The sequence below is a fragment of the Python bivittatus genome, unplaced genomic scaffold (genome assembly GCF_059951505.1).
Source record: "Python bivittatus isolate LINGU-HERP-01145 unplaced genomic scaffold, Pbiv_v1 ctg000340_np1212, whole genome shotgun sequence".
NCBI lineage: Eukaryota > Metazoa > Chordata > Lepidosauria > Squamata > Pythonidae > Python > Python bivittatus.
The window spans coordinates 23,593,784-23,616,156 of record NW_028277056.1 but is presented as its reverse complement, the minus strand read 5'-3'; the positions used below and the strand labels follow the sequence as shown (position 1 = coordinate 23,616,156).

The 22,373-nt window shown below is 38.0% G+C and overlaps 1 protein-coding gene across 5 annotated transcripts in view; it reads right to left on the bottom strand.

Moving 5' to 3' along the window:
- Positions 1–22,373, bottom strand: part of FRY (FRY microtubule binding protein) — a 200,375-nt gene that overhangs the window by 73,939 nt on the left and 104,063 nt on the right. For all 5 annotated transcript variants that reach the window (XM_088140710.1, XM_088140707.1, XM_088140708.1 and 2 more), the window contains 11 exons: positions 18,887–18,990; positions 15,905–16,013; positions 15,326–15,412; positions 14,080–14,251; positions 12,448–12,580; positions 9,867–9,974; positions 8,223–8,478; positions 6,248–6,430; positions 4,106–4,192; positions 3,253–3,512; positions 2,306–2,495 (listed from right to left, as the gene is read on the bottom strand). In XM_088140710.1, the coding sequence (XP_087996836.1) occupies positions 2,306–2,495; positions 3,253–3,512; positions 4,106–4,192; positions 6,248–6,430; positions 8,223–8,478; positions 9,867–9,974; positions 12,448–12,580; positions 14,080–14,251; positions 15,326–15,412; positions 15,905–16,013; positions 18,887–18,990 (1,689 nt within the window). The remainder of the gene's footprint in view (positions 1–2,305; positions 2,496–3,252; positions 3,513–4,105; positions 4,193–6,247; positions 6,431–8,222; positions 8,479–9,866; positions 9,975–12,447; positions 12,581–14,079; positions 14,252–15,325; positions 15,413–15,904; positions 16,014–18,886; positions 18,991–22,373) is intronic.

The following is a 22,373-nucleotide window of genomic DNA, read 5'->3' as shown; positions in this document are numbered from 1 at the left end:
TTGCCCCAATGTAACAATGGAGACATTCCAAACCCCACCCATTACTTCAGAAGTGATTATCAGCGATTTTTCTCTTTCATTATCTCTCACTTGACTCAGAATGCTTATTCTGAAAAGAAAGCATGCCACTTTGACCAAAGGTCAAGCATCTGAGACCTGGTATTCCAGGGACAGAAATGTAATTGGGGAAAAGCATGGTCCCAAAAGGAAATGGAATTATATTTTCATACTTCTCTCCTGACCATAAAATGGCTTACAAAGGAGTAGTCAAACCAAAGGGAAAGACCATTCATTCATTCTTTGTTTGTTTTCCAACATTTATACCTTGCCCCGCTCCTGATGGACTCTGGGCAGGTAACAATAGACTAAGCCATAGAATACCAAAACCCAATACATAAAAACAATACATTGGCCAAGGAAATAATGATGAACTGAGCAAAACATTTTAAGGTACTTGAAAAGGATCATGGAATCAACAACAGTGCCTGATATTTGAAAAAGAAAAGCATGGCTCTTACTGCTGTGGGACAATTGTGAGACTGCAGAAGATCAGTTAACACCTTTGGAGGAGTCCATTCAGATCTGTTACACTCTTTCTTCCTATTGCAGAGCACTACCCAAACATTTTAGAGCAGCAGCAACAGAAATAAAGAGGGGAAACCCTCTGCATTTGTCTTTGTGACTATGGTACTAAAATAAAAAATGTCCAAACTAGTACAATTAAGTTGGTAATACTATTGGAATATTGTGAATTTCTATTCACAGCATAAAACTAACGATATTTAAAAAGTTATGAAAGTTTTTACTCAGACCATGAAGCTAGAAGCAAAAGGATTTCCACTCAAAATAAAAAGGAAATACAAGCATGGTTACCTGAATATTATCCATTATGAGATAGGTAAAGGCCAATCAATATATGTTTTATGACACCCATACTGCCATAGTGTAACAAAAACTCAATTGGGGGCTATTTATTTTGAAGAAAGGAATAGTCAAAATTGGATGACAAAAGTGACCTTTGACTCCCATCCTACAAGGGTTCCCCAAGTTTTTGAAAACTAGGCTTTGCTCCCAAGCCTGGGGTTAGGTTGTTTGTTGAACTGCAAGTGGTTTTTTAATATTGTAATGAGTGATCTTGTCCAGGCATACATGTGCTTTTCTCTTTTAATTTTTTCCCTTTTAACTATGTAAGTCACCTAGAGTCATTTGGCCTTCCAAATCTAATAAAAGCTGCAGTGCACCAAAAAGCCCCTTTACTACACACTGCTGGGCCAGGCTGGGGCTGGGCTTCATGCTGTGGCTCTGGGGCTGCAAAAAGCAGCCCGAGCCGCAACACGAAGCTGAGCCTAGCCCAGTAGCACAGTGCAAAGCCACAGCCACCCAAGCCCAGTCCCAGCCACAGTTGCCCTCGCCACCCTGCACTCTGAGGCCCCTTCCACCCTGCGCTCTGCCACCGCAGCTGACCTTCACCATCTTATTGCTGCTGCTGCTGCTGCTGCTGCTGCTGCTGCTGAGGCATGCTTGGCCTGGCTCTTTGTGAGGCAGCTGCTGGTCACATGAGGCCATCTTCCCCAGGTTTTGTGAAGAAACCACCATGTGCAACCTGGGGCAGAAAGCCTCACATGGCCAGCAGCTGGTGGGGGGGAGACAGGCGTTTGGGGGGAGTTGAAGTGCCCCTGCAGTTGTAAGTGCAGGCGAGCTGCCAAGCACCTGAATTTTGATCACATGACTGCGGGGGTGCTGCTGCGATTATGGCTGTAACTTCAGGGACCGGTCATAAATCCCTTCGTTCAGCACCACTATAACTTTGAATGGTCGCTGAACAAGTAGTTGTAAGTTCAGGACTTGTCAGGACTTGTCAAGAACAATGATGAAACAGTCCAGTTGAGTACAGTTCCTTTATTTGCTTATACCTTATAGACAGAATCTTGCCAAACTAAATCTATACTACAGCAACTAGTGGATATAGCCTGTGAGATTCTAGGGAGTGGCTATCCTGAATCTCTTACTCTTCTCATATGCCCCCTGCAGACTGTATTGTCTTTTGCCTCCTTTCCCCTGCTGGAATGCCACCCCTCCTTCCTGATAGCCTTGTTCTCCCACATCACTCTCCTCCTTGTAGATACATTCCATCACAGGACTACCTGCAATTACAAATTTGTTTTGTACATATATTGTAACACCTCTTTAAAATCTACAGGTTACAGCATATCATAAGAACAGTTTTGGGCACTGTGCAAAATTATACAATATCTTTAAACTTTTTAGTCACATTCCAAATTCATTTACTGAAATATGGTATTACCTTATTATCATAACTAATGGTACCATCAGGTGTAGTAGCCATGATCTCTGGAGTTGAAACACGCAGATGTCCAGGACTCATAATGCTGGGTTTAGCTACTCCAAAGCAGAGAATAAGATAGTTTCTCCACAAAGTTACATAATGATCCCCAGTGCTGGGTGTACTTGTTTTCTTTGCATTCACAGGACTACTGGAAATATTGTTTAAAATAAACATTTTTCAAATTCGAATATTAATTACTAAAATTTGTTCTATAGTTTTTACAATAGCAATAATATGAGGAAGCGGAGAAGGAAAATAAGACTTTCAGTTCAACACAGTTATAAAATGAAATTCAGGTAAGGGATTGAATCAAAGGCAAACTAGGAGATGTTCCATTCTGAAATCTTAGAGAGTGTGTTGGTTAACACTGAACGAGATAACTAGCCTCACTTATGATTCTGGACATTTAGCCATGCTTTACTGAGTGAGCCAAAACACACTAAGCATAACACAAAACAAGTCACTTGACTTAGTATTTTATGTAGATCTGATGTATAAAAGACACTTTTCAATGTATCAAACAGTGGGTACAGCAACAGAACATTTTTCAATTTCTTTGTTTCTTTAAAAAAATTGTTAACAACTGCTTTGTAACTTGACCTATAACATGCTAACAGCAAAGTTCACCTACAGATAAAACCAAGAGGTTAAGAGATTTGCCCAGTTTACCATTTAATCTACAGGACCAGTGGGAGGCAACAATATCAAAACAATTGTTTGAAGTCCAACTGCAACACTTTACAATTGATCTCACAGACTCCTTAAAATATAATTAATGTTTAAACATATATAATTCTCATATTTCTTGAACTGTTAGATTTATTATTTAAAAAGTAATCAAACAGATCTAACAAAGTAACCTAACTCTGAAAACAGGTTAGCAATGTAATATTAACATAACTTACTTTGGATCAACCAAAGGCATCACTAGCTGTAGCCTTGTAAATGCATAAGGCCAAGCATAGCTAAGAGCTGTAGGACAATGCTTTGGTAAATTCTCTTGCCTAAGAAAACTGAACAGGCAGAGAACCCAGGGATCTTTGACCGACTGTGCAAATATCCAGACATGGGAAGGGCTTTTTACATCATAATGGCTATTAACAAGCACTGCGTTCCATTCTACCAGCCACTGCAAATCCACATTGTGTGTTAATGGTAATGTTGTCTGTGAAAAGAAATGAAAACAATGATATCTGAGAAATTGATCTGCTTTTTATATTTTCCTGGTACAAAACTCTGCCAGATATCCAGGCCTTATGTCTGATGACAAGCCTCTTCTCTACTGGAATGGATTCCCTAAGAGCCACAGAATTTACAGTACATTTTGCTGAGTCATCACTCCATTCCTGACTCTCAATTTAATGCATTTGTTTCTTCAGCATTCAGATACAGAACATTCTGTCTTAATCAAAATCCATTCAAGGCATTTGTTTGTTTCTTAGTTTATTTACTTGATTAACTTACTATATGTCCCATTTATATTAATCCAACAAGCAGAAATTCTGTTCTAATGGAAGATGCAATGCATGCATTCATTTGGGTCATCCATTAAATTATCAGGGCAGACCCAGTAGACAATGGAGCTGAATCTGGGTCTATGGGAATCTCTGGACGGGCTGATAGTTAAAATGTATTAGGTATTCATTTTCTGCTAGAAATTAAAAATATCTATACAACAATCATTGCAGGCTACAGTGTATATTTGGCACATACATATTGTTAATGATGAGAAATCAAGGATAATGAGAAATTACTTACTGAGTCAGAAACAGCCACATGAATAAAACTTTCTAAAATAGAAGAACTTAGCTGGTCCATAACATCAATCATAGGTCTATCATCATCCTGTACACATGAAGGTAGCAATACATACAGAAAAAAGTGACACAATTTATATTAATAAGATATTACCATCATCAATATAAGAATCCAGACATATTCTAGCCATGCTGACAAGTGTTCAAATGATAAAAAATAAGTAAACACTTATTTTAGGACAAAACACTACCACTTAATCTACAGTTTTAGCAATTGCAGGCACATACTTAGGCATGTGTTCTGTAGCAAGAATGCAGTAGTGAAGTTTATCTCTACTTTCCCAGTGCAACTGGAATTACATTACGAGCAGCTAGAATATTTAAGAAAACATTACTCTGGCAAAAATTGAAGCTTTTCCCTATGAATTCCAGCTGTTCCAGTAATGCTGGGAAGGAAAGAAATAAACTGCCCTTTCTTGTTTGCTAAATTTTGCCCATGTCTCTGCAATTAACAAAAGTAAAAAAGAGATACCATAGCCAGTAATTAGATAATAACTCTCACGTGATTTGATGATGTCTCAATCAAATCTGTCAAAATACTCCCTTTCAGAAGCCTCAGCAATTATATATGTGGCACCAGGTACTGCCATAATTGTAGCAATGTGGCATTCTGTGTTTCAGACTAGTCCTTGCTTGTGAAACAGAAGATGCTATCAGAAAATTCTATATGACTTAAGTCATTGTACACTAATGGTCTTTCTATTTTCTAAGGCATTCCAATGGCATGAACACATAATATTTTGGGCTCTCTTAACAATCAGTGTAGGGATACAAATTAGGAATGCAAATCTCCATGCTCTTATAGTCAACAAATAGGAATTAGCAATCTCCACTGTATTAAGACCACATTGCCAACTAGTCCTTCCTGATGTCAATGTTGTAAAAATATTAACTGCATTGCATGAAGAAATAATGCAATCAGATAATATTTTTTACATCTTCTGACATCAGGAAGGACCAGCTGGCAATGTGGTCTTAATACAAGTAAACACTCTAATACCAATGGCCCTCCCCAAAAACGAACTCAGTCCAAAACCCAATTTTACAGTATTTCTGGATCTGGGGAAAAAAAAAAAAAAGCTAGCTGGCTAAAATAGACAATGAGAAGCAGGAAAGATGATTTCCAGTAGTGAGAAAATCACTTTTAAACTTGCTTACTCCCTTATTAAGCTTGAAAAATACAATCTATGTCAAAGCCCCTATATAATTTTAGTATTCTCACTGTTCAAACATCTCTGCAAAAATAGACTCTGCCCAACTTATAAAAAGAAACAGAAACATCCCTTCATGTGCTTTTACATTGTCTGTTCTACACAGCATAGCAAGTTGACCTAACAACCCATCTCCTAACTCATTCTCTCACAGCTCAGAAGAGGAGAATGCTCTCCTACTCTAAGCTAACAGATATTTCCAGAAAAAAATCTGTCAAATTTATTGCAATTATTCTTGTTATCAGACACTCGACTGTCTAGTAATTTTGGAAACCTCAATACTTTAATGTAAACAGTTGGAGAAATTTCTTGGTATTTATAATGGGTTTTATTGTTCTCTGATACATTATCCAATACTGTATGTTTGTTTTAGTCTTTAATCATAAATTAAATGATTAAGATTAAATCAACCTAAAATACAATACCTCAGATAACCAATGGAATGGATATTCACATGATACCCGCACATTTTCCCTGATGGGGTTAAATAGCAGCTTTTCAGAAACGGATCTTTATCAGAAATGTGAGGCATGTGGAAATAGCTACCCTTCTTGCCCAGCCTGGTGGTCCTGATCCGTACCTTCTATAACTGCAATTCATTCTTTTAGAACTATAAATATATAACTGCATATCTTTTGCTATCATGGCTAATTTGGCACTCAGACCACTAACTTTCACATCTAGAATGGCGATGCAAACCAGAGGAACCTAAAAGCAAATTTTATGAGGATTTATTGGTTACTGACCTTGGTGGGAATTAATTATTAAGTAAACCTGCACAAAACCTCAGCTGATAAAGCAAAATCTATTTTTATTTCATAATTACATTGTTGGGGAAAATCAAATTCATGATACAAGAAGAAAAGCCATACCTCTGCTTGTCCCAGAGCATGAAATAAAGCACGGACCTCTCTGAGAATCAAAACTGCCAGTTTACGTGTGGCAACTTGGAAGCTGCAGAGTAATACCAGTGCAAAACCTTCAACAGCATGCAGAACATTTGAATAAGAACTTCGCTCAGCCTGGGTCCTATGACTGGATCCATTTGCTATCAGCTGCAATATAAGGCATTTGTTGACTCATTCAAATATATTTCCAGTTCTAATCCTAGGGATCAAGGATTCACAATATTCTAATATAGAAAAATATATAATTTAAATGTAAAATTTGAAATAGAAATAAGGCATTGATTTCTATGTCCCCCTATTCACTGAAATAATAACTATGTTTCACTCTTATTCTTCAAAAGCATTATCCTGTGGTACGCAGTACATGTGAAGTAATGTTAGCTGTCTGACATTTGATGTTCTTCTTTTAAAGCCATAATAGGATCTTCACAACAAAAAATCTGGTATCTCCTTCCTGCTACTATCCAAAGCCACAATTAGTTCAAAAAGAGAAGCTTAACTTCCATGCCAGACATCTATACAAATTTAAAGTAAGACTATAGCATGGGAAGACCAATCTTCAAAAGTCCATCATCCATACTTCTCAAATTTTAAAATAATTTTGAATTATATAAATTGCCAAATCATGCATTTCATCTAATCTGGCTCATTCTTTTTCTGCAAAATAATTATTGTTATAGAAAGGCTATCCAAGCGAATCAATTTCAGCAGGATAGATCTGAAAGAAGCAAAATCCAAACAATAAATAATGCAAAGACTCAGTAGGGAGCCTCCTCTGATAATTTTGTTACACTTCTGTATTAGTTGAATTAATCAATGACTTCCAATGCAGGGTTGGGACAGATACACATAACTCAGAAGAAATTAACTGGAAGAAAACAAGGTCAATTTGTTGGGGCATTTGAGGGTACAGGCTTATAATCTATTTACAAGACATTTTTCTGTTTCTCTCACTCTTAAGCTTATCTGTGGTAACATTATTTAAATTACAGAAATTCCAAGAAAATGCTCTTCTCTCATCGTAGACCCAAAGTTACTCTTTCTTATTCTATTGATACATAATAAAGGCCTTTTGTAAAGTTAACTGTGATGAACAATGGATGGGAAGCAAGAGTTTCATTTATTATATTTAATTATATTAAAATATATAATGATTAAATTTAATTATATTTTATGATACAGTCCTTCATATGCATATCATAATACAGATATAAAAATGTGTGTGGGATAAAAGTTTCCTCCCATGTTTTGTGTGTGTGTGTGTGTGTGTGTGTGTGTGTATGCATGCTATCCAGCACTTTTTCTGTTTTCTTTAGTTGTTGGTAGGACTTGAGCATGCCGTAGCTTGACCACAAACTGCTGCTTCAAGCACCTTTCCTGTATTTTCTGTATGGTGGCGAACTTGCAGAAGTTCCTCTCAGGGAGGCTGGAAGTCTACATGAAGTTCTTGTGGACTTGCTGTCCTGAAATTACTCTGAATGTAGGAGGCTACTATGCTTGCTGAAAAAAAAAATCTGCCATACTCATTCTAAAAATGGGTACTTTCATTCCATAAAGTGAAGGAACAACATGTTAAGAAGGCAGAGACTACAGTAGGTTTATCCATTTTAACTAGTGAATACTATAGTACTCCAACTGGATGGAATACAGAATAATACAGGACAGCACAGATATTCTACCACCACCCAGTTGTAGTGTACCAGTACAGCAAGGATTGAGTAGAAGTACAGGTTATCCTTGAAGATTACTACAGAATTAGTTACAGAATTAGGTATCTTCCTATCTGTGAGAGTAGAATAACATTTGCCTATCAGTGAGAGTGGAATGAACTTGAAGATAAAAAGTTAATTGTGCTTACAGTGCAAAATAAATACATGACATTCTAATTAAATTTTTTTAAAAAGCTTAGAGAAAGTTATCTTTACTTTTAGAATCTTACCTCTGAAGATCTGACTTTTGTCTGTTCACCTGTCTTCCCAGAAGTGTGTATTGTAAGCTTCCATTGTGTTAGCAACTGTAACAATAATTTTAAGGATGTGTCCAGGAGGCTATGATGCACATCATTCACTTCACGCAACAAAAAATTTATGAAACCAAATAGTACATCCTCTCTCCAATCCACAAAATCAACTAGTAGGCCCTGAAGTGAATTTTGAGCAATGTGCCGAAGTTCATCATCCATATGTATAGAAAGCCTATGTAAAAACAAAGTGAAATGACAAATTATGGGCAACCAATAATCAAAGTATCTGTTTGTAATCGGTTTACGTATAGATTTACTAACCATTAATATTATACATTTCTCCTCAGTCAACATTGCTACAGTATCTCTAATAACAACCGAACAGCATACAAAGATTTTACTTATTTGATATATTTCTAAGTTTGCAATCCTATAGTTACTTAGCAGAGGGAAAACACAGAGAATATAATGGAATTTGTTTCTGAGCAGATTTGGGTAAGTTTATGTGTTATACTTTTCTTGAAATGACTTATCAGAAAGTAATTAATTTTGTAGTAAAACACAATGCAAAGTTAATGTCATAGAATTAATTTTGTTTCCACTGAAATTTAGTAAAGTTTAGATAGATAGATAGATAGATAGATAGATAGATAGATAGATAGATAGATAGATAGATAGATAGATAGATTCTTGTATTTTCAAAACAAAATAGTAAAATATCTTTCTTAGGAATTTCAAAAGGTGCTGATACTATGCACAGGCCTTTAATATTTAACTGTAACTAGCACTATAAACCTGCATTGAAATGCTGATTTTTGGAGTAAGAAGAAGGATACTAGAAGGTCAATATCACAATGTTCAACAGGAATGCAGTTTATTTTTCAGGCAAACATCATAATCTAACCATGTTTTTAAAACCTTCATACTGAAGTATTCAAAGTATAGACAACAATAGCAATCTGTAGGTATGCATTTCAGCTAGCCTTCAGAACTAAGGCAAATGCAACCCACCAGTCAATTCTGGGGCCTGTTAGATTCTTGGCATTATTTGCAATCATTACTTTCCAGGCACAAAACGAACAAGAAATATGGGGAATGGGGGCACAGGTAGATAAGAGGATGACCTGAACCTTAAAGTCTGAAGTTTGTTTGATGGGTTCCAATTCTAAGTTTTAAACTTAGCAATAATTTTGCTTGATTACAACAAGCCACGTAAGTAATATTTGAATCCCAGATTCGAATAAATTACTATGACATTTGTAGGTCATATAGGTGTGAGGTTTGTAATCAGTATGGATGAATAAAAAATTATTGGAAGACACATAAATCAGTTGTGTGTTTTGTTATTTTCACACAGGAGCCTGAATTGATTGCTCACTGTTTCTAACTCCTTTGAGCAGCTGCCTCTTTTCTCAGGATGGCATGGTTGGCTTCAGCAGTTACAGTGAGATCCAGTAAAACAGTGTGTGGTTTATGGAATTGCCAGCAGGTCTTGCATGCACACCATACATGTTCCAATGCTCCTTCCAACATGATACAGAACCCTATTATATAGTTCCATAAATTGAACAGCAATGACATTTTTGCCTCTAAAAATTATTTAATATGTACACAATTTACCTTGATAGCAAGTCAATCAACTCTAATTTAGACATTCCATCAGGAAGGAGTCGTGGAATAGCAGCAACACAAGTCCTGAAAAGGTCAATTTTTGGTTTTCTTTCACCTCTGAAAACAATATGAATACTTTATTAATCACTTTTTAATACCAGACAGAAGAAACAAATATATAAAAAATAGCAAACTGACATACATTTATTTTACTAAGCACACTCCCCTTAAATGGCAGTAATTATTTTAAAATTATTATAGCCTTACACAGTATAAGCACTGTGGTACTTATACTATTGCTAAAGTCAAAATTGTCTCAAAACCCAGATAAGTAGATTTTGTGCAAAATCACAGCTATAATGAAAAAAGTAATTTTGCTGGATCACAAAGAAGATTCTAACTCCAGTATCATTTTTAAAGAATTATAAAGAAAGACTTTGGTTAACCTACAATTCTGGAATCTATTGTCTACACTAAATGTTACTTAAATCAGGATGAGTGGTTCCTCTAAATATGTCCCTGCTGGCAATTGGGTATGCACGAAAGGACCTTCAGCTAGTTCCCAGGCTATGGATTGCAGTCCCCCAAAAGCACATTCCCCCCCCCCAAATATCTAGGAATAAGGCAAAAATGGATCTCTTTCTCCAAGCTTTTCTTAATTATTTTAATAACAGATTTTAATTTTACTTTTGTTTTTAATTGCCCTGATATAATTGTTATAGTTTATATGCTCTATTTTTTAATTGTTGTAAGCGATCTTGAACATTGTCATAAAGCAGTGTTTTTCAAACTTGGCAACTTTAAGATGTGTGGACTTCAACTCCCAGAATTCCCCATACATCTTAAAGTTGCCAGGTTTGAAAAACACTGCCATAAGCAGAAAGGTGGGGATTCAAGTCAATAACAACATTCAACAATAAATTAATAAATAAATAATAACGAAAATGATATTGGTTCTGAGGGAACAGAGCCTTTTTTAACTCTGGAGGGAGAGGCTGAAGATTGAACCAGAAACTTTCTGCATGCCCGCCTATGAGATACTGTGAAACTAATGGGGAAAACACTAGATATAGCTTATGTCATGAGCAGCATCTCAGCCCAGGCTGCAAAAAGCTGGGAAGAGATTCAAAATAGACTCCATAGTAATGAACCCATGAATACAAGAGGGCTGGGAGTTCTTGCATTAAAATACTTCATTGAAGTCTTTGTTATTCTTGCTTCCTTGTGTATACCCTAGGGTACAGGCTTGATAAAACCAGATGCTCCATCACTGAGCTATTCCCTAACCTGTGGGATAGTCCTGATACTATTTGTTGTCATATTACGGAAAGAGAGTGCCAATTATAAAAATGAGATAAAATGAGACTTTTTTTCAGCCTCTATAAGATTGAAGTTATCTGATCTTTTTCAGAGGTTTTTTTTTTTTTTTTTTTATCTGCATCAGTCATTAATGACTCTGCAGTGACTGCTTTTGGATGAGTCCTTTTGCAGTTTTCAAGGCAAGGTGTTTCGGAAGTGGTTTGCCAGAGCCTCCTTCCTAGAGCAGAGCCCAGCTGGCGAGCGCAGGAGGCGGGGTTTCTGTTGCTCCGCGCCTTTTTTGGGCGTGCGCGGCTTCCGCGCTACCGGCAACTGCTCCTGACTCCTTTTGCAAGGCGCCGCCAGCATTTTTCCTCCCACCGGAGTGAGAGTACCCATTTATCTACTCACATAAGTTTTCGGACTGTTGGATTGACAGGAACTGGGGGAGGAAGCAGGAGCTCACTCTGCTACGCAAAGGCTGGGCTTGCACCGCTGAAGTGTTGACCATTTCTGGCCGGCAACTTTCAGCATCATTAAGAGTCAACATTATCAAACTATGGAATTTGTTACCACCCAGTAGGATGATATCTGTTAGGCAGCTTGAAAAATAAATTAGACAAGAAAGATGCTGACTACTAGTTTAGTCATGATGGCTTTATATTACCCTTAGAATATGACTTTCTAGGCCTCTGAATAGGTCTTACTAGGGGGCATCTCCTCAGTCATAGTTAGCAGTGGGGAGGGGGCATAACCACTTGATCAAAACCTTGACTCTTTGTACATACATGTCACACACACAAAACAGGGCAGGCTTTGACTGCAGCTGCCACCTTGACTATTTTGACCTCCTGTGGCTACTTCTGGTCACAGCAGAAGATAAACCCTTGGTCTGATCCACCAGGGCTTTCTTATATTTTATCTTTAGATTTCTCTGAAATAGTTACAAGCCCATGAACACAATTCAATAAATAGAGCATAGGCAAAGAGGCTCAAGCTATTGCCAGCTGAAAGAACAGAGTTCAGTAACAAAACTAGAAATAAAGTCTTATCTCCAAGTCTAGATATTTTCTTCAAAATGTCCTTTAGTGAAGGAGAACTCATTATACTAGTTTCACCCATATTTGGAATGTTTTAGAAGCATTCATCGTATTTACATGCAAACTATTTTCATATGATCTCCGTATATGTATGTGTGTGTTTATGCACACTCCTATATAGATAAGGATTTGTTTTTTAAAAAAAGAATTAGCTATTACAAGTTTTTCAACATCAATCATCACTTAAGACTTACGTGATCATATCTTCAGGTTCTTTGTTTAACATTTGTATGTTTGTGAGCATCATGCACCGCCCAACTTCTTTATCAAGATGTCGCAGTATGTTGTCTACAGCTTTTCTTACTTGAGAATAATACATTGACATGCCTAGAAGAACATACAATGGATGATAATAATTCTTTAAAATGTAAATCTAAAGTTTCAGAAAAAATTGCAAAGATGCATATTTTAAGTGTTATAATTAACAAGGATTGAATATACGTCGCTCTATGATAAAGGATGCTCTGCCTCCACAGTTACTTTGGATTTGAATATTAATAAACCAAATAAAGAAAATATCAGTTAAAAAAACATTCAGTCACAGGTCAGCAAAATGCAGAAAAGGAACCTACATGCTGATTATGACCTTTGTCTGGTGACACTATATCAATGTTGGTCACAGCTAGGAAGGATCACAAAATGAGGGTGTTAAAGCAATAGACTCCTTGTGTGATTCTTAGGCAGATTAGAAAGTGACAGAAAAGTGGTTTTTGTTTCTTCAGGTCACTGAATAGATATTCCAGGTATAGGGAATATAATTTTACCTAAAGAATCTACCTCATGAATACCTTGTTAAACTGTTTGAGATAAGAATAATAAGTCCCAGAAAATGTTGAACTGCATTGGATCAGCCATATCCAAGATTCTGGCAGAAAAATGGGAATTTCAGGTGTCACCAGAATATTCTGTTCCCAAACTATGGAGTTTAGCATATATCTAATACCCATTAATTTTTAAGCTAACCAGTTAACTAACATAGTGATACAAAGGGGGATGTTTGAATTTAGAGCAAACTGCTGTAAACCCTGTTTTTTATAAAACTCTGAATAGAACCATATAAGATGCTCAGAGAAACATTTCTTTGCTTTGTATTATATGAGTTAGTACCAGACTTTTGAGGATTTTTAGGACTAGTTGTCTCAAGTGATTGTTCAATCAGCTCTAAAGAGGGAAACATTTCTAAAGCAGTACTGGATCAAATTTAAGGGCTGGTCCAGTATCATCTCCTCAATAATGCCCATATCCCTAAAACTATGGAATTTCTATCAGCATGCTGTAATGAGACAATGTGATTTACTACTAACCCTTTTTTTGTATTTACATTTAAGACATGGGTCAAGCAAAGGATACTCCAACTAGTCTAACAAATAGCCATTGACAGATCTTTCTTTGATAATACTGCTTTATTTTTTCTCCAGTAATTATATTATAGCTTAATATTAATCACATTAATATCACATTATGAACAGTTATTTCATGTGATTCCTATTTTGGCTATATAGACTAATAATTACTAGTTCTATTCTGCCAGAGTTAAATTCTAGAGAAATTAAATGCAAAAAATAAACAGTACACCATAATAAATGGGTTATGCATTATGTTACTATAGTATTTGCATAATTTTTAGTTGCTACTGGCAACTAGAAATTCTCCCCAGGCAACCAGACTGTGATTTAACTTCCCTCAAGCTGCATTCTCCAAAAGAAGCATTCGCATATACTCAGTTCAACAGTGAAATGAATACTCAGGGCTAGCAATGTTGGTGAAATTTGGGTCAGGCTATCATATACATTTGTGAACAGACAGAGGACATGTCTGATACTTGCCTATCATTTTAGCTTCCTCCTCTGTGAGAGTTTTGCTCAAGTAAGTTTTCTTCACTCGTAGCGTGTTTCCTGAAGGCAGCACAGCTCCAGTAACAGGCATTGGAGGCTCTCCATCTTTTTGTTGCAAGCTGTCCGCAATAACCAAGAAAGCTCTCAGACCAATATTCATTCTCTGCAAATTTGATGGATGGATGTTGAAAGCAAAATAACAATTATGCAGTTAGTAGCACTGATCCCCCCTTACTCTCACCTGACCTGAAGAGATTACACTGAAAATAGCTGGAGATCAATGCAGTATCTCCAGAAGTTTGCAAAGGACACGTACCATAGGTAAACTTAGATTCCAATGAGAATTCAGGAGGACTGACAAGAGTACAATAATGGCAGTATGAAATAGTGGGGTGGTCAAGACAAATCCCAGCTCTTTTGAGCTCAGCGCATATATGACTTCATTTGCATGGTTAATGAATTCATAAGAAACATTTACTGGTGTAATTTTATGTTTCCAACTAGTTACTCAAGAAACTAGCAGTATAATACATACAGAGTATTTGTATAATTTTTAAAAATGTGCTACAACTAGCAAACAGGCCAAAGTCTTGCTTTTTCCCTAGTCTTTTCTGTCTTCCTTACTTTTGTCAACACAACATTATATAGGAGGCAAGCCTTCTCTATTGTTGTGCCTGCCTTACGGAACAGCCTCCCATGGAGATCTGGACAGCCTCAATCCTGTTGGCTTTCTGGAAGGCTGCAAAAACCTGGCTGTTCCCTCAGGTGTTAGGGTTGGGTGATAACAGAGTCTAACACATATAGGCAAGTCTGTGATTAATGATAATGTGTGAAATGCCTCAGCTTTTGTATTTTGTTATGTATTATGTCTGCTTTTAATTGTATTTTAATTGTTTTTATTGGTCTGTATTGTTAGCCACCCAGAATTATTTGTTTATGATGAACAGCCATATAAATTTCATAAATAAACAAACAAACAAATAAATAAATTTCTACGAATTAAATGGAATTGTTCCATGTATGTACAGTACTGTAAAAACATGTCCTTAGGTAGTGTGAAATTGCAGCTAGGGGCTTGACAAATGATACAGATGAGAGTTGATCGTCTTGTGCCAAAACAAAGTTTAAGAACACCAGATAATACTGACCCACTTTCTTTGCTTTTCTCTTAAAGATACTAAAACCATGTTATAATTTTTTTAAAATATGCAAAAATATGTTAATAATGATACTGTACCTCTGGATTGAGACTAAATGCTTTTGCTGGCTTTCCAACGCAAAGGAAATCAAAAATAATTTCTTTCATTGCGAAATCCAAACGTTCCTACAGCAAAATATATATTATATATGAACATATAATAACATTCGTTGCACTTCAGATATAAAGCTCAGTGGAATGATCAGAGTTCCAACTCAACATAGAACTCCAACTTATTTTAACGAGACTTCAGCTGTAACAAGCTTTCTATATAAACAATGAATGGAGATTACTGCCTATCTAGAAAATTGTGAAGCAGAAGAAGAGGAATATTTTGTCCACTTCTTTACTTAAGTTCCCGTGTAGAACTTAAAGAAAATAAATGCCTGATTCTGATAGATATGATATAATTGAGAAGTGTCCAATCCATTACCAGAATTTAGTGTAGCTTTCAATGTGAGAATTTCCTATGGTATATCCAACTGAAAGCTGAAACTGACTATTTAAGCATGTCATAACTAAAGAAGCGAAACTCAGACATCTAAAGTGGAGGAAACACAATGTAAAACGTATCAATAAAACATTCCATTGCTTAAAATGCATTAAAGTTTTTCAAACCTGTGCAATAAACTGTATAATTTTCACAAAAATGTTCAGAGGCATGTCTCGTGGTACTACACCTCGGGAACCTTTTGGAAAAAGGGTTGCGATGATTGTTATAAGCCGACTGTAAAAATTAAAAAAAGAAATCATTGTGACAAGTTCATTTCTTGCAATATATCTTTATGTACCTTAATTAAACTTCTGGAAATAGTTTAGAAAAATCCTAATACTAATTAGGAAAAATACTAATAACGGACAAAATGTTTTTTTCCAGATTAAAAGATAGGGTGACATTCTGCCTAATGCATTCGAAGATTTGCTAAAATTGAGACAAAAGGAGACTCCCTGTGTCAGGAACATGTAAGTGTAGTTAAATAAAAGGTATCTGCATAATGAATAAAAATTACCAATAGAAGAGAATATATGTAGCTCAGGGTTGAACTGTAGAGTCCTTGGGTTCTCTGAGCTTGGTTCTTTGCTTGCAGATGTTTCATTATTTATTTATCGTATTTATATAGCCACCCATCTCACACAAAGTGACTCTGGATGGCGTACAACAATTAAAAAGAATAAATACATAAAAACAATTACAAATTAAGCTATAAAAGCACACAAAACAGGAGGGGATAAAATTAATTAAAAGCCATCGCAAAATCTCCCCGGTCCCCTGGGACCCCCAGGCCTCATAACACAGCCAGGTCTTGAGGGACTTGTGGAATGTTAAGAGGGATGGAGTTAATCTCACTTCTAGGGGGAGAAGGGACATGCAGCATGCCTTCTCTGCCAGACCTGATGGGACGGGGAGAAGTGGTCCCTCAGGTAACATGGTGCCATGCCATGAAGGGATTTAAAGATCAAAATCAGCACCTTGAATTGGACCCGGAAACAAACTGGCAACCAATGCAGCTTGTGGAGCAGAGGTGTAACATGCACCACCCTTGGGGCATACATAACTGCCCACACCACTGCATTTTGCACCAGCTGAAGCTTCCGGATACTCTTCAAGGGCAGTCCCATAGAGAGAACATTACAGAAATCCAAACGGGAGGTGACTAGGGCATGAATGACAGTGAGTAGGTCCCTCTGACCTTGGAATGGGCGCAACTGGTGCACAACATGCAGCTATGCAAAGGCCCTCCTAGCCATGATTGCCACCTGCTCTCTGAGCAGGAGTTGTGAGTCCAGGAGGACCCCCAGATTGTGCACAGGGTCTGTCTGGGGCAGTGCAACCCCATTCAGTTCCAAAAATGGCATAGCCCTAATACCAGAAGGCCCCAAAACCCAAAGCCACTCACTCAGTCTTGCCAGGGTTCAGTTGAAGCCTGTTTTTCCCATCCAGACCCTCACAGCCTCCAGGCACCAGGATAAGACATTCACAGCATCGCTTAATTTGCCAGGGGCAGAGATGTATAATTGGGTATCATCAGCATACTGATAATACCTCACCCCATGATGAGGGATGAGCTCACCAAGGGGCCTCATGTAGATGTTAAATAGGAGTGGGAAGAGCATCGAACCTTGCAGCACTCCTGCATAACAGGGGCTGAGGGTGGGATCTCTCCTCCCCAACCACCACCAACTGGAATCAGCCCCGGAGGAAGGAGGTGAACCAACACAACACAGTGCTGCCCACTCCCAATCCTCTGAGCTGATCCAGAAGGATACCATGGTATCAAAAGCTGCAGGGAGGTCAAGTAGGGCAAGGACGGATTCACAAACCCCATCTTGCCCTCTCCAGAGATCATCCAAAAGTGTGACCAATGCTGTTTCCATCCCATACCCAGGCCTGAATTCTGACTGAAAGGGATCCAGATAAACTGCTTCATCCAAGGTCCTCTGAAGCTGTTGTACAACCACCTTCTCAATCACCTTCCCTACAAAGGGGAGGTTAGATTCTGGACAAAAATTGTCCAGTATAGTGGGGTCTCGTGACGGCCTCTTGAGGAGGGGGCAAACCAAGGCATTCTTAAAGAGGCAAGGGAACAACCTCCTCACTCAAAGATGCATTAACCATCTCTAGAACCGACTCACACGCCACGCTCTGGGCCGCTATAACCAGTCAGGAGGGACGTGATTCTAAAGAGCAGGTGGCTGAGCTCACAGCCCCAAGGACCCTGTCCCCTATCTCAGGTCCAACAGGTTCAAACCATTCTCAGATAACAGGCCAAGACTCCTCCCTAGGCATCTCCACTGGACCTGCAACAAAGCCAATGTCCAACTGGGAACAAATCTGAGTGATTTTATCTGACAGATGCTGGGAAAATTCCTCCACACATCCCTGAAGAAGGTTCTCTGAGCCATCCTTACTCAGGAGGGCTCATATCACCCAAAACAGGGCTGCGGGGCAGCTATCTGCAGACACAATAAAAGTGGAGGAATAGTGATGCTTTGCCACCCTTATCGCCACTAAGTAGGCATGAATAGCAGCTCTAACCCGTGTTTGGTCGAGTTTGTCCCTCGTCGAGCGCCAGCAACGCTCTAGATGTCTCTTTTCTCGCTTCCTCTCCCTTAGCTCTTCTGTAAACCATGAAGAGTGCTAGGATCCCCAAGAGGAAAGAGGTCGCATGGGCGTGATCCACAGCCTCAGCTGTCCTTTTACTCCAAGCGGCAACCAAGGCTTTGGATGGACCGTGCAGCAGACTAGTAGGAACAATTAGGCTCATTAAGCCTAATCAAGGAACTACCAAGGAGAAAACAACTCCCCCACCAACACTGACAGGGCAAGCTACTGTATATAAACAGACCCCACTCCATTCTAGCACTGAAGATGTTACCTAGCTGGGTGACTAAAAAGTGACAGATATACATTATAAATGTATATTTACCAAAACATAACTTACAAACATCTCCAGGATATATATTAAAATGTAACTCCTTTCTTTGCATCATATGGCATTAATTATACTCCTGGATCACTTTGATTGAAGGTAGCTTTAGTGATTTGCCCACTTTATGAGAAACATTACATTGAAATGAAACATGAATATATAACTTTACCTTTGGGTAGTTGTATTGCTTTCACATTTAATCCTAATCATATAAACCCACAGCAGTCTGTAGAGAGATTCCAGTGCAACTCGAGCCATTTTGGGATCCTTGTTCTAAAAACAACAAAAATAATTAATATACCATAATCTTGGTTTATTAAAGCAAAAGATCCGCCTAAATTAGATTCCACCACTGGTTTCTTAAATATTTCATATAGCTGCTAAATCTTAAAAGGACTGAATTTTCATTTATGGACATGAAAAAAGGGCATCTTTTTTGTAATAGGCCTAGGACAACTATTAAGACTGACAAATCTACAAAATATGGATTATGGTCCTGTTTGGGTTCCTGCAAGGGGGAAATAAAGGATCCTTCAGTGTAGCAGACTTTGTGCAAGAGAGCCGTGAGAGCCGAAGTATTTGGGCTATGTTCTTATGGCATGTTTACCCATGTTCACTTTTGAGGGGAGGGGATTTGAGTCAGTTTTTGATTCCTGGTGACTGCCTGGACAAGTCCCTGCAATTTTTTTGGCAAGGTTTGGAAGTAGTATGCCATTGCCTCCTTCCTAGGGCTGAGAGAGAGAGTAACTGGCCCAAGGTCAACCAGCTGGCTTTGTACCTAAGGGGGGACTAGAACTGATGGTCTACTGATTTCTAGCCTGATGCCTTAACCATTACACCAAACTGGCTCCCATGTTCACTTAATCATGATGTATTCAAATACCTCATAACTGGTGGGATGTAGGCAACAGTAATTGCAAAGTCATCTCTAGATTTCTTAGCTTGCACATGAGCATGCTTGTGGTAAAACTGGGCTTTGGTTGCACTTGTGGTAAACTGGCCCAAATGTGCCAGAACTAACCAAGACTGTCCTTACCATTAGCATGGAATGATAACCTATAGTTACCAGCAATTGAGGCTGTAGACTAGCTTAATCGCAAGTTGAACATAAATCAACAGTTTAATGTGGCTGCTAAAAAGGCAAATGCTACTGTAAGATAAATTACCAGCAACAGAGAGTCCAGATCATGGGAAATAATTGTTCCACTCAGCCAGGACTTATTTGGCATACATTCTTATGGACACTGCAGTTTGAAAAGGACATGAACCAAATGGAATGAAGGGCTACCAAGATGGTGAGGGAACAGGAAAAAAATCTTATGAATATTGAGTGTGTTTAGTCTGCAAAAGAGAAGAATAAGTAGAGATATGACAGCAGTTCTTCAGGTATCTAAAGGACTGCCATATGGAGGGAGATGACCAAAAGGGCAGGACCAGAACCAGTTTGTTGAAATTACAATAGATTCAGATTAGATATTATGAAGAATTTCCTGATGCTAAAAACTGTCAACCATTTGGAATCATTTGTCTTATGTCCCATCACTGGAGGTCTTCAAAAAAAGCCTTGATAGGCCTTTGTCTAAAATGCTTTAACAGATCCAGTGCTGACAAAGGGTTGGACTAGATGATGTCTGAGATAACTTTCATCTCTATGATATCTATAGCCCCTTCTGATGCTGACCATTAATCTGGAAGGCTGTGATTTGGAATATAAGAGAAGTAAACAATAGAAATTAAAAATATTAAAGAAAGAGAGTTAGGTACAGTATGCTGCATTTTTGTGGAACTGAGAAAAATTAGAAGGATGTAACAGATCTGAATGAAGTGATTTTGTGGAGTGCAGTTGAGGAATACATGCAGGGAAGCAAAGGCGAAGATTATGAATTAAAGGAGAAAAATGTATGGAAGAAAGTATGAAGGGATTATATGATTATATGCATATACGTATGATTATGTGTATTTTATGTATATGAATGACAAATTTTGAAAACTGGAATTGAAACTAATGCTGTAAATGTTGGGGTACAAGGAGAAACACGATGAAAAGAAAGAAGTATTATGAGAATGCTGACAAATTGTAAGGCTGTATCTATAGATGGTAAACCTGAAGAATTGCTAAAATATGGATGGTAAACAAAATAATGCTATTATCATCCCCCTACACATAGAGAAACAAAGCAAGTAAATGTAACAACTCTGATAGGATTGTTATATGTTCCTGGGAAGGTGTTTGGCAGAATTCTGTCCGAAAGGGAATAAGACACAATAATGAGCTCAAAAATCTGCGCTTTTCATCTGCATGCATCTTTTATTGCTAAAATTGGATACTTTTTTTAGTGAGATTGAGACAGATTTAGCAATTCTCATGGAAGACCTTAGGGGGACGCGGTGGCGCAGCGGCTTAATGACGCTGAAAGTTGCCGGCCAGAAATGGTCGACGCTTCAGCGGTTCGAGTCCAGCCTTCGCGTTAAACAGGGTGAGCTCCTGTTTCCTCCCCAGTTCCTGTCAACCCAACAGGTCAAAAACTCATGTGAGTAGATAAATGGGGACTCTCACTCCGGTGGGAGGAAAAATGCTGGCGGCGCCTTGCAAAAAGGAGTTGGGAGCAGTTGCCGGTAAGCGCGAAAAACCGCGCACGCCCAAAAAGGGCGCGAAGCAACGGAAACCCTGCCTCCTACGCTCACCAGCTGGGCTCTGCTCTAGGAAGGAGGCTCTGGCAAGCCACTTCCAAAAAACAATTGCCTTGAAAACTGCAAGGACTCGTCCAAGCAGTCACTGCAGGGTCAGCAATGACTGAGCGCAGCCAAAAAAAAAAAAAGGAAGAGCTTGCCCCCTGATGTGGGATTGGCCCCCTTTCTGCCAGCTTTCCAGATGGCAGCTAGAATGGTACTTTCTCGTCAAGATTTTGCAGGCCAACAGAAGGTCTTACAAGGAGATTGGTAATTTAAATTTGATTTTAACTTTTTTATTGTAAATGTGGGTTTTTAAGAATAATTGATTTAGTACACATTTTATACTGGATTGTTTTGGCTGTTTTATGAATATGAGCTGCCCAGATTATTTGGGTTGAGGTTGGATACAAATGTTGCAATAAATACATGAACCTGTAATAAAGGTGCTACTTTCATATCAATTACCTTTGATAAAAGTGATACATGGGCATCATTCTCTGTAAAAGAGAATGAAACAGAGGACAGACAAATGTTTAATATATTTAAAATTATGATGCTTGTAGCTTGACATATGTATACCTGGATTCAACAGATTTGAGAAAAGACGCCATTTTGTCACTGTAGCATTAGATAAGCTGAATTGGTCTTGCCTATATATCTTAAAAGTGCAGAAGGCATCTCAGCCATTGGAATCAGAAATATTCTTACTAGGGATGTTCACTTGTGTGAATATTGTGAATCTCTTAAAATTAAGTTTTGGATGGATGGGTATGTCTTCGGCTTTGTCTTGTCACCAAAGTCTGGAATCTAACTCTAAAGTGTGATAGAAGCCAAAGAATCTGCTAGACAAACACCACATCATTTAACATCCGCAAAGTGTCCTTTTAAAGCCAGCTGAGCAAACTGACTTGAAGACAGGATTTTTTTTTTAAATTGCAAGCTGATGTGAATACTTCATACCTCAAGCACATAAATGGTGTATT